The following is a 14,466-nucleotide window of genomic DNA, read 5'->3' as shown; positions in this document are numbered from 1 at the left end:
GCATGTCATTCGCCGGCGGTTCACACCGACATCTGTGAACCACTGCCGGTGTCAATGTAAAATTAATGACACCCCCAGATCGGTTCACAGATTGGAGTGCGAACTGTCAAATGGTGCAGGAATCGCATAGGTGTTTACACCCATGTGATCCGATTCCAGTGCGGACCAAAAAAAGGGTCCTGCACCATTTTGGCGCGAATGCGATGAGATTTCAGCCAAACTACATGCAATGTCTGTAGTCGCATAAGTGTGAACCCAGCCTTAAACTAAGACTTTGATTTGTATTGTGTAAATAAGGTGTAAGTTTGTATGAAAATTGCATCAGCTCAGCAAAGAAGGCATACAGGAAGGGATACATGTCTTTTAGGAATTTCATTAAACTCTAATATTTTGTGCACAAGAGTATGTAAGTACGGTAATGTTCTTTTAATCTTTGTAAAAATATTATTACCAATGTAGTTATGCTATGCACACGGTTTATGTATAACCGAGGGAGAAATATTCAGAGATCAGATGATGATTCTAGAGGAGCTAATTGAAGTGCTTGTGAATTTATATTTAATTAAAGGGTCGGTCACATGGGTACAGCCCCAGTGTGAAAAGCCATTATTTTTTTATACTTGCACCAAGCTGCATGCAGGCAGCACATAGAAATAAATTGATAAGCATTAGATGTACGGACTCACCCACACATCAGTGTTTGACAAGTACACAGGGACGGGGGCATGGACCGAGACACAGAGACTCTGCATTGGGAACTGTGCGCCTATTACTGGGTACCTATTAGTATCTGTCACACTAAACTGTGTAAGTCCGTACAGCCGATGCTTATCAATTCACTTACTGTATATGGTCTTCCTGCACGCAGCGTGGTGCTAGCACAAAAACATCAAGGCCCAGATTCACAGAGAGCGGGCGCACATTACGTTGCCGTAGCGCAAACAATGTACACTACGCCAACGCAGCGCAGAGAGGCAAGCATGGAATTCACCAAGCCAGTGCTCCCAACGCTGCGCTGGGTTTCGAAGGCATAAGCTGGCGTAGGAGGAAGTGGGCTTGAGCCATGCAAATGAGGCGTGACCCTATGCAAATGATGGGCCTAGTGCCAGACAGATACGTATCACGAACTGCGCATGCGCCGAGACGTGGACGCATCCCCCTGCGAATGCTCACAACCACGTCGGAACAACTGCCTAAACTATGCCAGATCACTGTGTACGGCGTGAACGTAACCTACGCCCAGCCAGACACACGTCCAACGTAAAATACGGCAGCTTGTGTTCCCTGGTGCAGACCTTTGCATGTCTGCTGCTGGGTTGCACCTCCTTTATGGGGCATAAATTTACGCCGGACGTACAACTTACGCGCACCTCGTGTAGCCTGCGCCGGGCGCACGTACGTTCGTGAATCGCCGTATTTGAATAGCTAATCAATGGGAGCGCCACCATGCGTCCAGCCTAAATGTGCGCCCATCCTACGCCAGCGTAGGCAAGTTACGTTGGCGGGGTGAAGCCTATTTTTAGGCGTATATTAGTTTGTGGGTCTGGCGCACAGATACGACGGCACACATTTGCACTTACGTCGGCGTAACTTGTTATACGTCGGCGTAAGTGCTTTGTGAATCCGGGCCTAACTGTTCTTCACCCATGTTAATTTGCACTAAAAGGTCCATAACAAAGGGTGAGTGCCAACCCAAAAGTTGACATCAGTGTGAAATATGGAGGTGAGGACACTTAAACCCTAGATGACAACATGGGATCGATTTAATAATGAAATTAGAGTTTTCACTATTTGCGGAAGCCGTCTTGTTTCAGCACACTGAATGGACTACCGTATATCATTTTACAGTCTTCTCATGTGTACTGGGGACAGTGTCCATTTCAATCATACGCTGTGTATAAGAATTTGTACTATTGAAGTTTTTTTGAGTTGTGTTAGAGCTACAGTATACACTATATTGTGACTAGTACTGTGATGCCTGCCTTTACACCCACATGAACTTTAATGGAATCCCACTCTTAAGCCTCATACACACGAAAGGACTTCCATCAGACAAATCCGTGGATTTTTGTCCGAAGGGCGTTGTCCGTGAACTTGTTCTGCATAAAGACGGCAGAATTTTTTTCAGCCAACATTCACAAAACAACGTGGTCTTTCTGCTATTTAGCGCCACCCTTTGGGCACATTCTGCTAATGTATTATGGTTAGCATTGGTTCAGAGCATGCGTGTTTGTACTTTGGATTTTAGTCCAATGGACTTGTGTTCACACGATCGGATAATCCGACGGAACACATTTGTTGTCGAAAAATTTGAGCGCATGTACAGCCAACATTTGTTGTTGGAAATTCTGATAACAATTGTCCGATAAAGCATACAGACGGTCGGATTGTCCGATAAAACACATCCGTCGGACCATTGTTGTCAGAAAATCCGATCATGTGTATGGGCCTTTAGTCTGTAGGGTTCAATATTGTGTTGGCCCACCCTTTGCAGCAATAACAGCTTCAACTCTTCTGGGAAGGCTGTCCATCCCTAAAGTTGGGAGCATGAAATTGTCCAAAATGTCTTGGTATGCTGATGCCTTAAAGGGGTTGTAGAACGTAAAAAAAAAAACGTAAAAAAACGTAAAAAAAAGTCCTCCTTCACTTACGTCATCCTTTGATTTTGCTTTTAAATGTCCTTATTTCTTCTGAGAAATCCTCACTTCCTGTTCTTCTGTCTGTAACTCCACACAGTAATGCAAGGCTTTCTCCCTGGTGTGGAGTGTCGTGCTCGCCCCCTCCCTTGGACAACAGGAGAGTCAGGACGATCTCTACGTTGCAGATAGAGAAAGGAGCTGTGTGTTAGTGGGTGTCCTGACTCTCCTGTAGTCCAAAAGGGAGGGGGCGAGCATGACACTCCACACCAGAGAGAAAGCCTTGCATTACTGTGTGGAGTTACAGACAGAAGAACAGGAGGTGAGGATTTCTCAGAAGAAATAAGGACATTTAAAAGCAAAATGGAAGGATGAGGTAAGTGAAGGAGGACTGCACCAAGGTAAAGGAAGCCATTTAGGGGGAAAAAAAATTGTACCTTTACAACCCCTTTAATAGTTCCCTTCACTGCAACTGAGGCCTCGTACACACGACCGAACATGTCTGCTGAAACTGGTCCACGGACCAGTTTCTGCGGACATGTTCGGTCGCCTGTACGGCCGACCGGACCGGATTCCCGGCCTAGCGGACAGGTTTCCAGCTGACAAATGTTTCATAGCATGCTATGAAACATGTCCGCTGGAAGCCTGTCCGTCGGACATGTTCGGTCGTCTGTACGACTCACCGGACATGTCCGCTCGGCCGAAAGCCCTCGCATGCGTTGAAGTGATTCGACACATGCGTGGAAGCATTGACCTTCCAGGGTCGTGCACGTCGCCGCGTTATCGTCGCGACCACGTCACCGCGTTCGCTGTCCGCTGGGATTTTGGTCTGATGGTGTGTACACACATCAGACCAAAATCCGGCAGCGGACCGTTTTCATCGGATTGTCCGTCCGTGTGTACGCGGCCTAAGGGGCCAAGCCTATAACCCCTGAAAAACAACCCCACACCATAATTCCCCCTCCACCAAATTATTTGGACCAATGCACAAAGCAAGGTCCATAAAAACATGGATGAGCGAGTTTGGGGTGGAGGAATGTGACTGGCCTGCACAGAGTACTGACGTTAACCAAATTGAACACCTTTGGGATGAATTCACTTCAATTATTCAATCATGTGCAGATTACAATATGTAACCAGGGTTTTTTTTCTTTACATGAGTTGGAGTAAATCTTCACAGAATATATGGTGTAAACATTCTCAAATTCCTTAGTAAACAAGACTCATTGTTTACATACACTGCAGTAATGATGGGCAACAAAGCTACAATGGCTGTATGCAGCGTGGAATACGTGGTTCTATAATATTAAGCTATAACTGTGCTATATACTAGGGCCTGGATTCACAAAGCACTTGCGCCGTCGTATCTCGAGATACGCCGCGTAAGTGCAAATATGCGCCGTCTTATCTGTGCGCCTGACTCAGAAACTAAGATACGCCTGAAAATAGGCTTCATCCGACCGACGTAACTTGCCTACGCCGGCGTAGAGTGGGCGCATATTTACGCTGGTCGTATTTGGCGCTCCCATTGATTTTCTATTCACATATGCAAATGAGGGAGATACGCCGATTCACGAACGTACGTCCGCCCGACGCAGCGCGCGTAAAGTCATACGTCCAGCGCAAAGTTATGCCCCATAAAGGAGGTGTAACTCAGCAGCATCCATGCAAAGGGAACACAAGCCAACGTATTTTACGTCGTTTACGTAGGATGTGAATATGACTAGGCGTAGGTTACGTTCACGCCGTAGGCAGTGATCCGGCGTATCTTAGGGAGTAGTTCCGACATGATTGCGAGCATGCACATTGGGATGCGTCCACGGGACGGCACATGCGCAGTTGGCGAATCGTATCTGTCTGGCGCTCGGCCCATCATTTGCATGGGGTCACGCCTCATTTGCATGGCTCACTCCCACTTCCACATACGCTGGCTTACGCCTTGGAAACCCAGCGCAGTTTTGGCAGCACTGGCTTTGTGAATCCAGTGCTTGCCTCTCTGCGCTGTGTCGGCGTAGCGTAAAGGAGATATGCTACGGCGGCATAAATATGCGCCGCTGTATGTGAATTCCGGGCCTTGGTGTTCTCAATGTACACTTAGCCATAGGGTGTCATGGATTAATATGCACTGGCTCCACCAGCTATCCTGAAATAAGGCATACCATTATGTCCACTACTTCTATTCCACGAAGGCTCTACTCACTGGAGGGCTCCTAAGTACCCATGGTCCCCTTTCACCATAACTTATGGTTCTTATGTCTATGGCTCTATAATATTAGTCCGTGTTAGACACAATCATATCTGGGTGTACAGTTAGCCACGAGCATAAAGGAAAAGATTTGCATTGTTCCACCCACTACATTGAAATGAGGAATAATTCCCTAATATTTGGTAAAAAATACAAAAATAAAACACAGTTTTGGGTAGAGTTCTATAATTAAACATGTGCACATATAATTGACACTTACCCCTTTCTCTGTTGTTTCCCCTCCAATATTCTCATCCACATACCAGTCGGACTCCCATTCCCAGTGTGGTGAGGGGAGCTGGAAGCTTTCCAGTTGTTGATGTTTCAGACCAGTGACATCACTCCACTGCCAGCGATCGCTGGGAAGAAGCTTTTCACAGAATCCATCCACTGGATTCCAGCGCTGCAAGCATATAGAAAAAAACATGGTTAATCGATTACTGTTAGGACTTGTTCACACTAGTGGTGGATAAGCGGTAAAGCCCCATGGGTTGAGCTGTTTTTTATGCACCCCCCCCCCCCCCCCCCCCCACAGCTCCACCTTTAGTTGCAAAGGCAGTGGCCAAGAATGTACACATGCATTGGCAGGAATTATACTCCGCCACGTTGCAATGCAGGGCACTTTTGCAGGGTTCAAGGGGTTAAAGTGTTACTAAACCCGCAAGAGTAAAATCAGTCTGTATATGCAGTAAAGCATGCTTGGCATACTCACTGTGGAACCAAAGGGGTTAATCCTCTGCTTTGTGTAAAAAGGCTGTTTGATCCTGTCTTCTCTGATCCTCCCTTTCTTCCACTTTCCCTAATCCACCTCCTGATAAGACAGAGCCTTTGGAGTCATTCTGCACATGCTCAGTTTGGTGCGTATTGCTGTATCTTGGGAGGGTCCATGTGATCAGCACAGGGTCAATCAGTACTGTCCAGATAGAGGATCAGGCCCCCCCCCCCAGGTTCATAGGACATTCAGAGGAGAACGAAAAATCCTGCCTACTGCTCCAACCCCCACCTGTTAGCAGATAATGGCACCAGGGTATACTCACAAACCCCCATATTGCTATCCATTCAGGGGGACCTGCAGCATAGCAGGCTGCATTCTGTCCTGGCCTATGCACAAAAGCTCATCTGCCTCAGCAGACATGCGCCCCTCCCATTTGTTTGCTCCAGCCATGCAGTTTTCCCTCCAAAAAATTGGGGGAAGCCACCCAGTGGCCATGATCCATCTATATCAATCAGGAGCTCAGCCAGCAACCAAGAACATGGAGCTTGACCAAATGTGAGTAAGGGAGGGCTCCACTAGAGCCTTGGCGCCCACGGGGATAGCTGCTTCTCCCCTGCCAGAGAAGAAACCTTGGGGAAAAAACAAGAAGGTTATGGAGGGAAGGTCCCACAGCCAGGATACTTACAAAAGTAGCCTAGAAAAATACCTTAGATATGTGACCCCTCCAAGCCCCTGCAACCAGCACGGAGGCCTGAGGGAAAAATTAACAAACCATTTAGATCACCGGTGTCAAACACAAAGGGCCGGATTCAGATACATTGCAGTATCTGTCCGCGTGGCGCAACGTATCTCAAATACGGTACGCCGCCGTAACTTAGGGCGCAAGTTCCGTATGCAGAAAGAACTTACGCCCTTAGTTATGGCGGCGTAACGTATGTGTGTCGGCGTAAGCCCGCCTAATTCAAATGGGGATGATGTTGGCGTGTTTTATGTAAATTCACTGTGACCCCACGTATTTGACGTATTTTACGAACGGCGCATGCGCCGTTCGTGAAAAGATCCCAGTGCGCATGCTCGAAATTACGCTGCAAGTCGTCATTGCTTTAGACGTGAACGGAACTTACATACAGCCCTATTCGCGAACAACTTACGCAAAATTTTCAAAACTCGATGCGGGAACGATGTCCATACTTAACATTGGCTACGCCTCATATAGCAGGGGTAACTTTACGCCGGAAAAACCTAACGTAAACGACGTAAAAAGATGCGCCGGCCGGACGTACGTTTCTGAATCGGCATATCTACCTAATTAACATATTCATCGCGTAACTATACGGAAGCGCCACCTAGCGACTAGCGTAAATATGCAGCCTAAGATACGACAATGTAAGACACTTACGCCGGTCGGATCTTAGGCCCCGTACACACGAGGAGACATGTCCGATGAAAACGGACATGTCTCCTGGGAGCTTTTGGTCTGATGTGTGTACACACCATCAGACCAAAATCCCCGCGGACAGAGAACGCGGTGACTTAGAAGACACCGACATTCTCAAACACGGAAGTGCAATGCTTCCACGCATGCGTTGAATCAATTTGATGCATGCGCGGGATTTCGGGACGCTGGTTACACGTCATAACCAGCGGACATGTCCGATTAGGTGTACTAACCATCGGACATGTCCGACGGACATGTTTCCAGCGGACAAGTTTCTTAGCTTGCTAAGAAACTTTTGTCCGCTGGAAACCTGTCCGCTAGGCCGTACACACGGTCGAACATGTCCGCTGAAACTGGTCCGTGGACCAGTTTCCGCGGACATGTCCGACCGTGTGTACGCGGCCTTAGGGAAGTCTATGCGTAACTGATTCTCTGAATCAGTCGCATAGTTACGACCACGCACACTCAGAGATACGACGGCGTATCCGGAGATACACCGTCGTATCTCCTTTCTGAATCTGGCCCAAGGCCTGCAGGCTGAATCCAGCCCTCCAGGCCATTACATGTGGCCCTTGTACCTCTCCTGCTTTCAAGCAATGCATCCAGCTTCTTCCCAGCAGCAGCATAAGGGAAGGGATGCGATGTGATGCAAGCTAATTTTTAGCCCCAGAACAGACACAAAGAGTACATTTCACTACCACAGTCAGCAATACAGACTGTCAGGGGTTCTATCCCCTCATTACTCTATCCACAGCTAAAAAAATAAAAAAAAATAAAAAGTTTTGAATTTAGATACGGTTGAATGTGAACCTTCTACTGACTGCTCCTCATGTTCTGCCTGTAGGACAAAAGGTTCCATGGGAAAAAGTACCATCTGACACACTCGGCACACAGAGCAAGCTAGCAAAGGGGCTGTGTTATAAATTGCTCTAAGGCCCCATTCACACCTGAGCGTAGCGTTTTTGATCGTTTTTTTTCCCGGCGTTTTGACGCGCATATTCGCACGTTTGCATACAGCGTTGTCCGACGTTTTTGAACTTTGGCGTTTTTTTATTTTAGCCAATAGGAAAAATGCTCATCTCTTTCATCATTTGTTGCTATGTTTGTAGATTTTTTTTATTTTCTTCCTGGGTGAATATTCTATTTCACAGAACAGATTAAAGTGACAAAACGCCCGTAGAAACGCTAGTTGTCGCGCTAGACGTTTGAATCGAGCGTTTCCATTAGTTTCTATGGGAATACAAACGTTCAAAACGCCCAAATCAGCCCGATTCGAGCCACAAAAAAGGGTCCAGAACTTGTTTGAGCTTCAGGCATTTTGGAGTGGAGATGTGAACCATCTCCATTGAGAATTATGGGCTAGATTCACAGAGAGTTACGCCGGCGTATCAGTAGATACGCCGTCGTAACTCTGAATCTACGCGTCGTAAATGTAAGCGTATTCTGGAAACCAGATACGCTTAAATTAGGCTAAGATACGGGCGGGCAAGTCTCCTACGCCGTCGTATCTTAGGGTGCATATTTACGCTGGCCGCTATTTGGCGCTTCCGTTGATTTCGGCGTAGAATATGCAAATGAGCTAGATACGCCGATTCAGAAACGTACGTGCGCCCGGCTGATTTTTTTACGTCGTTTACGTAAGGCTTTTTCCGGCATAAGGTTACTCCTGCTATATGAGGAGTAACCAATGTTAAGTATAGACGTCAGGACAGCGTCGAATTTTGTGTCGTTTACGTCGTTTGCGTAAGTCGTTCGCGAATAGGGCTTTGCGTAAATTACGTTCACGTTGAAGGCATTGACTATTTGCGACGTGATTAGGAGCATGCGCACTGGGATACGTTCACGGACGGCGCATGCGTCGTTTGTTAGAGACGTCATTTACGTGGGGTCATGTTTTATTTACATAAAACACGCCCACCTCTTCAGAATTTGAATTTGGCGCGCTTACGCCGGCAGATCTACGCTACTCCGCCGTAACTTAGGGCGCAGGTTCTTTGTGAATCCAGCCCCAGCCTCACTAAGTTACGACGGCGTAGCGTATCTGAGATACGCTACGCCCGCACAAACTTACGGCGGGCTATCTGAATCTAGCCCAATGGAATTTCCCCCTCCAGTGTTTTGTAGCTTCAGGCTTCAGGCTACAAAACACTCAGGTGTGAATGGGCCCTAAAGCAAGAGGCTTTACATCGAAGGATTGAGAAAAAGGAACACAAAGCATGTTTACACCTCTAATTCACAAGTGCTCTCTTTTAAAATAAATCTGGCTTGATCTAAAGCAGGGTGTTCACAGAACAAAAGTAGTATGAACGGGCCGACTTTTGGTCCGTGTGTACTGCGGTTTGTTTAACGGTCATGCTGGAAAACCAGAATTTGATCAGTGCTTGTAGCCAATGATTGCAAGCCATTCTAAAGCCTCAAACACACGATCGGATTTTCTGCGGACAAAAGCGTAGGACTTTTGTTCCGAAGGGCGTTGGGCAGGAACTTGCCTTGCATACAAACGGCAAAGAATTTTCGGCCAACAAACAGGAAACTACGCGTTTTTTCAGCTCTTTAGCACAACCGTTTGGGCAACTTCTGCTAATGTTGCGTTATGTTAAAGCGGAGGTTCACCCAAATAACATGTGTATATAAGATCATATTCTTTATACTTCAACCATGTATAGTATGCCCTTTTTTTTGGCTCTACATACCTTATTATGGCTATTTTCCACCCGGCTTCCGGCTATTGACTCCCGCGGGAGTAGGCGTTTCTATGCAGAGGTGCAATGTCACCTGGCACTTTGCCCAGGTGATTGACGTCCTTGAGAAAAAGTTCCCCCCCGCGCCCGCCTATTGCGTAGGCGCGTCACGAGAGTCACAAAGTTTTCGAAAGTAGCCGAACTGCGAGTCAGTTCTACACGGCGCCTGCGCACCGACTAGGAGCTGTGTAGAGCTGACTGCGCAGGCGCCGTATAGAGCTGACTCGCAGTTCGGTTACCTTCGGAAACTCCATGACTCTCGTGACGCGCCTACGCAATAGGCGGGCACGGGGGGGGGGGGGACTTTTTCTCAAGGACGTCAATCATCTGGGCGAAGTCCCAGGTGACATTGCGCCTCTGCATAAAAAAGCCTACTCCCACGGGAGTCAGTACCTGGAAACCAGGTGGAAAATAGCCATAATAAGGTATGTATGGCCAAAATAAAAAAGGGCATACTGTACAGATGGAAGTATAAAGAATATGATCTTATATACACATGTTATTTGGGTGAACCTCCGCTTTAAGGATTGCATCCGAGTTTGTACTTTGGAATTTTGTCCGCCAGATTTGTGTATACACAATCGGAAAATCCGACAACACACAATTGTTGGCAGACAATTTTATAAGCATGCTAACCCACATTTGTCCGTGGAAAATCCAACAGCAATTGTCAGATGGAGCGTACAAATGGTCCGATTTTCCAACAGCCTGCCATCACACAGTTCCCGTTGGATAATCCGATCGTGTGTATGAGGCTTTACAGTAAGTAAAGGACACCCAATCTGGCTCATAAATGTCATGGCTGACATCAATGGCAAGGAAGCAACAATGGAGCGACACACCAAAGATTTGAGCAACAAGGCTTTCATAGGACAATATGTTAAAATTCTAAAAAGAAAAAAAAAATACCGCATTTATCGGCGTATAACGCGCACCCCAATTTCAGAGGGAAGTTTCAGGAAAAAAAGTTTTTTTAAATTTTGTGGTCAGTGTGCCTAAATGCAGCCCATGTGCCCCAACTCCAGCCTAAATGCAGCCCATGTGCCCCAGCTCCAGCCTAAATGCAGCCCATGTGCCCCAGCTCCAGCCTAAATGCAGCCTATGTGCCCCAGCTCCAGCCTAAATGCAGCCTATGTGCCCCTAAGTTTTATTTGCCTAGATGCAGCCTATGTGCCCATTTGCAGCCTCACCTTCTCTCGTGGAGTGAGGGAATCATCGAGCCGTCATCTCCTGTTCATTCGGCGGCAGTCACATACACAGTCCCGCCATCGGCATTGGACCAGCTCCTGTGATTGATAGAACACTTGTTCAATGCGGACGGTGGCGGAAGCGGGACTGTGTGTGTGACGTTAGAGCCGAGTAAACAGGAGAGACGTCTCATGGATTCCGGCGGGGGTCGGCAGCGCTCGTCCCCCTCCGAGCCCAAGGTACACTATCAGCTTATAGCGCGCCCCCGTGATTTTCCCCCTATTTTCAGGGGAGAAAAGTGCGTGGTATACGCCGATAAATACGGTACATTTTTTCTCCAGGAAAAAGAGCCACCTATATGACATGGACCTAAGAACAGTAACCAATCAGATTTCACAATTATGCAATTTGCATAACTTATAACTTTTTTTTTTTCCATCTTTAAAAAGATACAGGATTATCTTGCATTAACTACTATCAACTGGCAGTGCTTTTTTAATAAAATAACAAAACATTATTACTCTCATCATACCTGATTCTCATAAGTCTCTTCTTGATATCGGATGGGAAGATCACTGGTGTGCACATATACATAGACCTGATGGTTGGAGGCAATGCCCCAGCAACATGCTTGTACAGCAGACAGGCGTTTGAACTCTTGTTGATCATCTTTACATAGTTCCCACTGCTGTCCATCTGTAGAAAGTGTGTGTACTTTGCCCCAAATATCTGCCGCCCATAGCACAGTATTCGGCATTCTGATGCCTAAAAGAAAAAGCACAAAGTAGGTGGGACACAGACAAAAAAAATGGGCACATGTACACTAGTGCTTTGTCAGGGTGGAAAAAAATCAATGAGATATATATAAATAAATCAGACCTTTTTGATTTAAATACATTTTTTGGATTTTTATTACATTTATTTTAATAAAATGCTTTTGAAGTAAAAATGTATCTTAATATAGTTTTCTATTTAAGATACATTAATACATTAGTTTATTCAGCATGAAATGGAGCTTAGTTATGTAGCATGAGGCTGTATATTCTGCAATATTTACATTTGGTAAAACTCATTCAATGAATCCAAGCTCTGCAAGCTGAGATACCACTGCATTGATGCATTCACACAATTTCAAAAGTTCAGGAATATTTATTAACCCATTGTTTTGCAAACCTATGTACACAACAAACCGTATGATTGAATCAGTTCTGATATTGCTGTTTTACTATCAAGACAGCTTTTTATTCTAAATAGGAAACCTTCTTTTTAAAGTGGATGAAAACCCATTTTCATCCTTTCTAAACTACTGCCATAGTGCTGATCTATAAGGATATAGATGCCTCCTGTATCCTTACCTGTCAAATATAACAGACAGAGTCGAGATAAGAACTAAAAAACTGCAGATTCTGTGGGTGGATCTGTTGTCTGGAGCTCGGTGGGTGGAGTTGTGATGTCAGTAGACGCCCCGCCCACCTCTACACTCCCCATTTTCTCCTGTGTATTCCTTACACTAAATTCTGCAATGATCACTAACATCCAGTCAAAATCCAGAAAAGTAACCACATGACTTCAGAAAAGGGGTGGGAATTAAAATAATGCCTGTCTCAAGCTAGTGCATGAGATATGTAAATAACCTGTCGCTCACAGCAAAGGGGAAGAAAGGACAAACGTTTTCTCCCATTTTCTCCCGTTTAGCTCACTAAAAAAAGAAAAGAGGATTGCTCAGAGCTGGATTAACTCTTTGTTGCAAGACTGGGTACAGATTATAGGAAATCTTATACTCTACACTGTGACAGCAAAAAAAAATAAAAAAATCGGGTTTACATCCACTTTAACCAGTTCCCGACCCCCGCATGTACATATACGTCCACAATATGGCACGTACAGGCACATGGGCGTACACGTACGTCCTCGCCTATTAGCGGGTGGGGGGTCCGATCGGGACCCCCCCCGCTACATGCGGAGGTCGGGTCCGCTCGGGGAGCGATCCGGGACCACGGCGCGGCTATTTGTTTATAGCCGCTCCGTCGCGATCGCTCCCCGGAGCTGAAGAACGGGGAGAGCCGTATGTAAACACGGCTTCCCCGTCCTTCACTATGGCGGCGCATCGATCGCGTCATTCCCTTTATAGGGAAGACACGATCGATGACGTCATTCCTACAGCCACACCCCCCTACAGTTGTAAACACATACTAGGTGCACCCTAACTCCTACAGCGCCACCTGTGGTTAACTCCCAAACTGCAACTGTCATTTTCACAATAAAGAATGCAATTTAAATGCATTTTTTGCTGTGAAAATGACAATGGTCCCAAAAATGTGTCAAAATTGTCCGAAGTGTCCGCCATAATGTCGCAGTCACGAAAAAAATTGCTGATCGCCGCCATTAGTAGTAAAAAAAAAAAATTAATAAAAATGCAATAAAACTATCCCCTATTTTGTAAACACTATAAATTTTGCGCAAACCAATCGATAAACGCTTATTGCGATTTTTTTTACTAAAAATAGGTAGAAGAATACGTATCGGCCTAAACTGAGGAAAAAAAATGTTTTTATATATGTTTTTGGGGGATATTTATTACAGCAAAAAGTAAAAAATATTGCATTTTTTTCAAAATTGTCGCTCTATTTTTGTTTATAGCGCAAAAACTAAAAACCGCAGATGTGATCAAATACCACCAAAAGAAAGCTCTATTTGTGGGGGGAAAAAGGACGCCAATTTTGTTTGGGAGCCACGTCGCACGACCGCGCAATTGTCTGTTAAAGCGACGCAGTCCCGAACTGTAAAAACACCTTGGGTCTTTAGGCTGCATATTGGTCCGGGGCTTAACTGGTTAAAGGTTCTAACTACCAGCAAGAATGAGTCGTTACATTTAAAGAGCACCTGTCATTTCAGATCCATCATGGCAGCACTTGTTAGCAGACATCCACTCACCTGCTGCCGCCACATCACCAGCCATCCCATTACAGTGAATGGGACTGTCATGAAGTCAACAGTGGGTCAGAGGAGGAGCTGCTGCAGGACAGAAATGACAGTTGCTCTTTAAAAATTTGAGTCGATTTAAATCAAGCCTTTTTACCAATGATTTAATTTATGATTTAAGTCAAATCCACCCTGCCTCGTGTGCATCAAATATCTGAAAGGTAGCATAGGTTTAATTTTGTAATCGGTCACACAGGGATTACAATGATTCCACCCCTCCTCATTCCAGTAAAACCTTGGGGGGGGTGTGCAGACTTCTACCTAATCTCCCAAACAAGCATTGGGATACTGGGAACAAATCAAAACGTGAGACAATAAATTGACTCAAAATTCATGGTTACAGCCATAGGTGTGCGCAGCCTTTGGCATTAGGGTGTGCACCCCAAAGCTCAAACACACTCTACCGATCACTCACGATGTTCATTTAGTAAGGGAAGGGGCCAGTAAATGGCATATTTACTGGCCCCTTCCCCCACTCAGCCTAAAACATCCACAGTAACAACCGGTGGGAGAGGAGGGAA

At 45.9% G+C, this 14,466-nt stretch overlaps 1 protein-coding gene across 2 annotated transcripts in view; it reads right to left on the bottom strand.

Moving 5' to 3' along the window:
• TECPR1 (tectonin beta-propeller repeat containing 1) overlaps window positions 1-14,466 on the bottom strand; it is a 118,487-nt gene that overhangs the window by 89,736 nt on the left and 14,285 nt on the right. For both annotated transcript variants that reach the window (XM_040356795.1, XM_040356796.1), the window contains exons 2-3: window positions 11,496-11,728; window positions 5,102-5,284 (exon numbers count right to left, since the gene is read on the bottom strand). In XM_040356795.1, coding sequence (XP_040212729.1) covers window positions 5,102-5,284; window positions 11,496-11,720 — 408 coding nt within the window. In that variant the 5' untranslated portion in view covers window positions 11,721-11,728. The remainder of the gene's footprint in view (window positions 1-5,101; window positions 5,285-11,495; window positions 11,729-14,466) is intronic.

This window comes from Rana temporaria, chromosome 6 (genome assembly GCF_905171775.1).
Source record: "Rana temporaria chromosome 6, aRanTem1.1, whole genome shotgun sequence".
NCBI lineage: Eukaryota > Metazoa > Chordata > Amphibia > Anura > Ranidae > Rana > Rana temporaria.
Note: the sequence above shows the minus strand (reverse complement) of the source record. Positions and strands in the feature narration are given on the sequence as shown.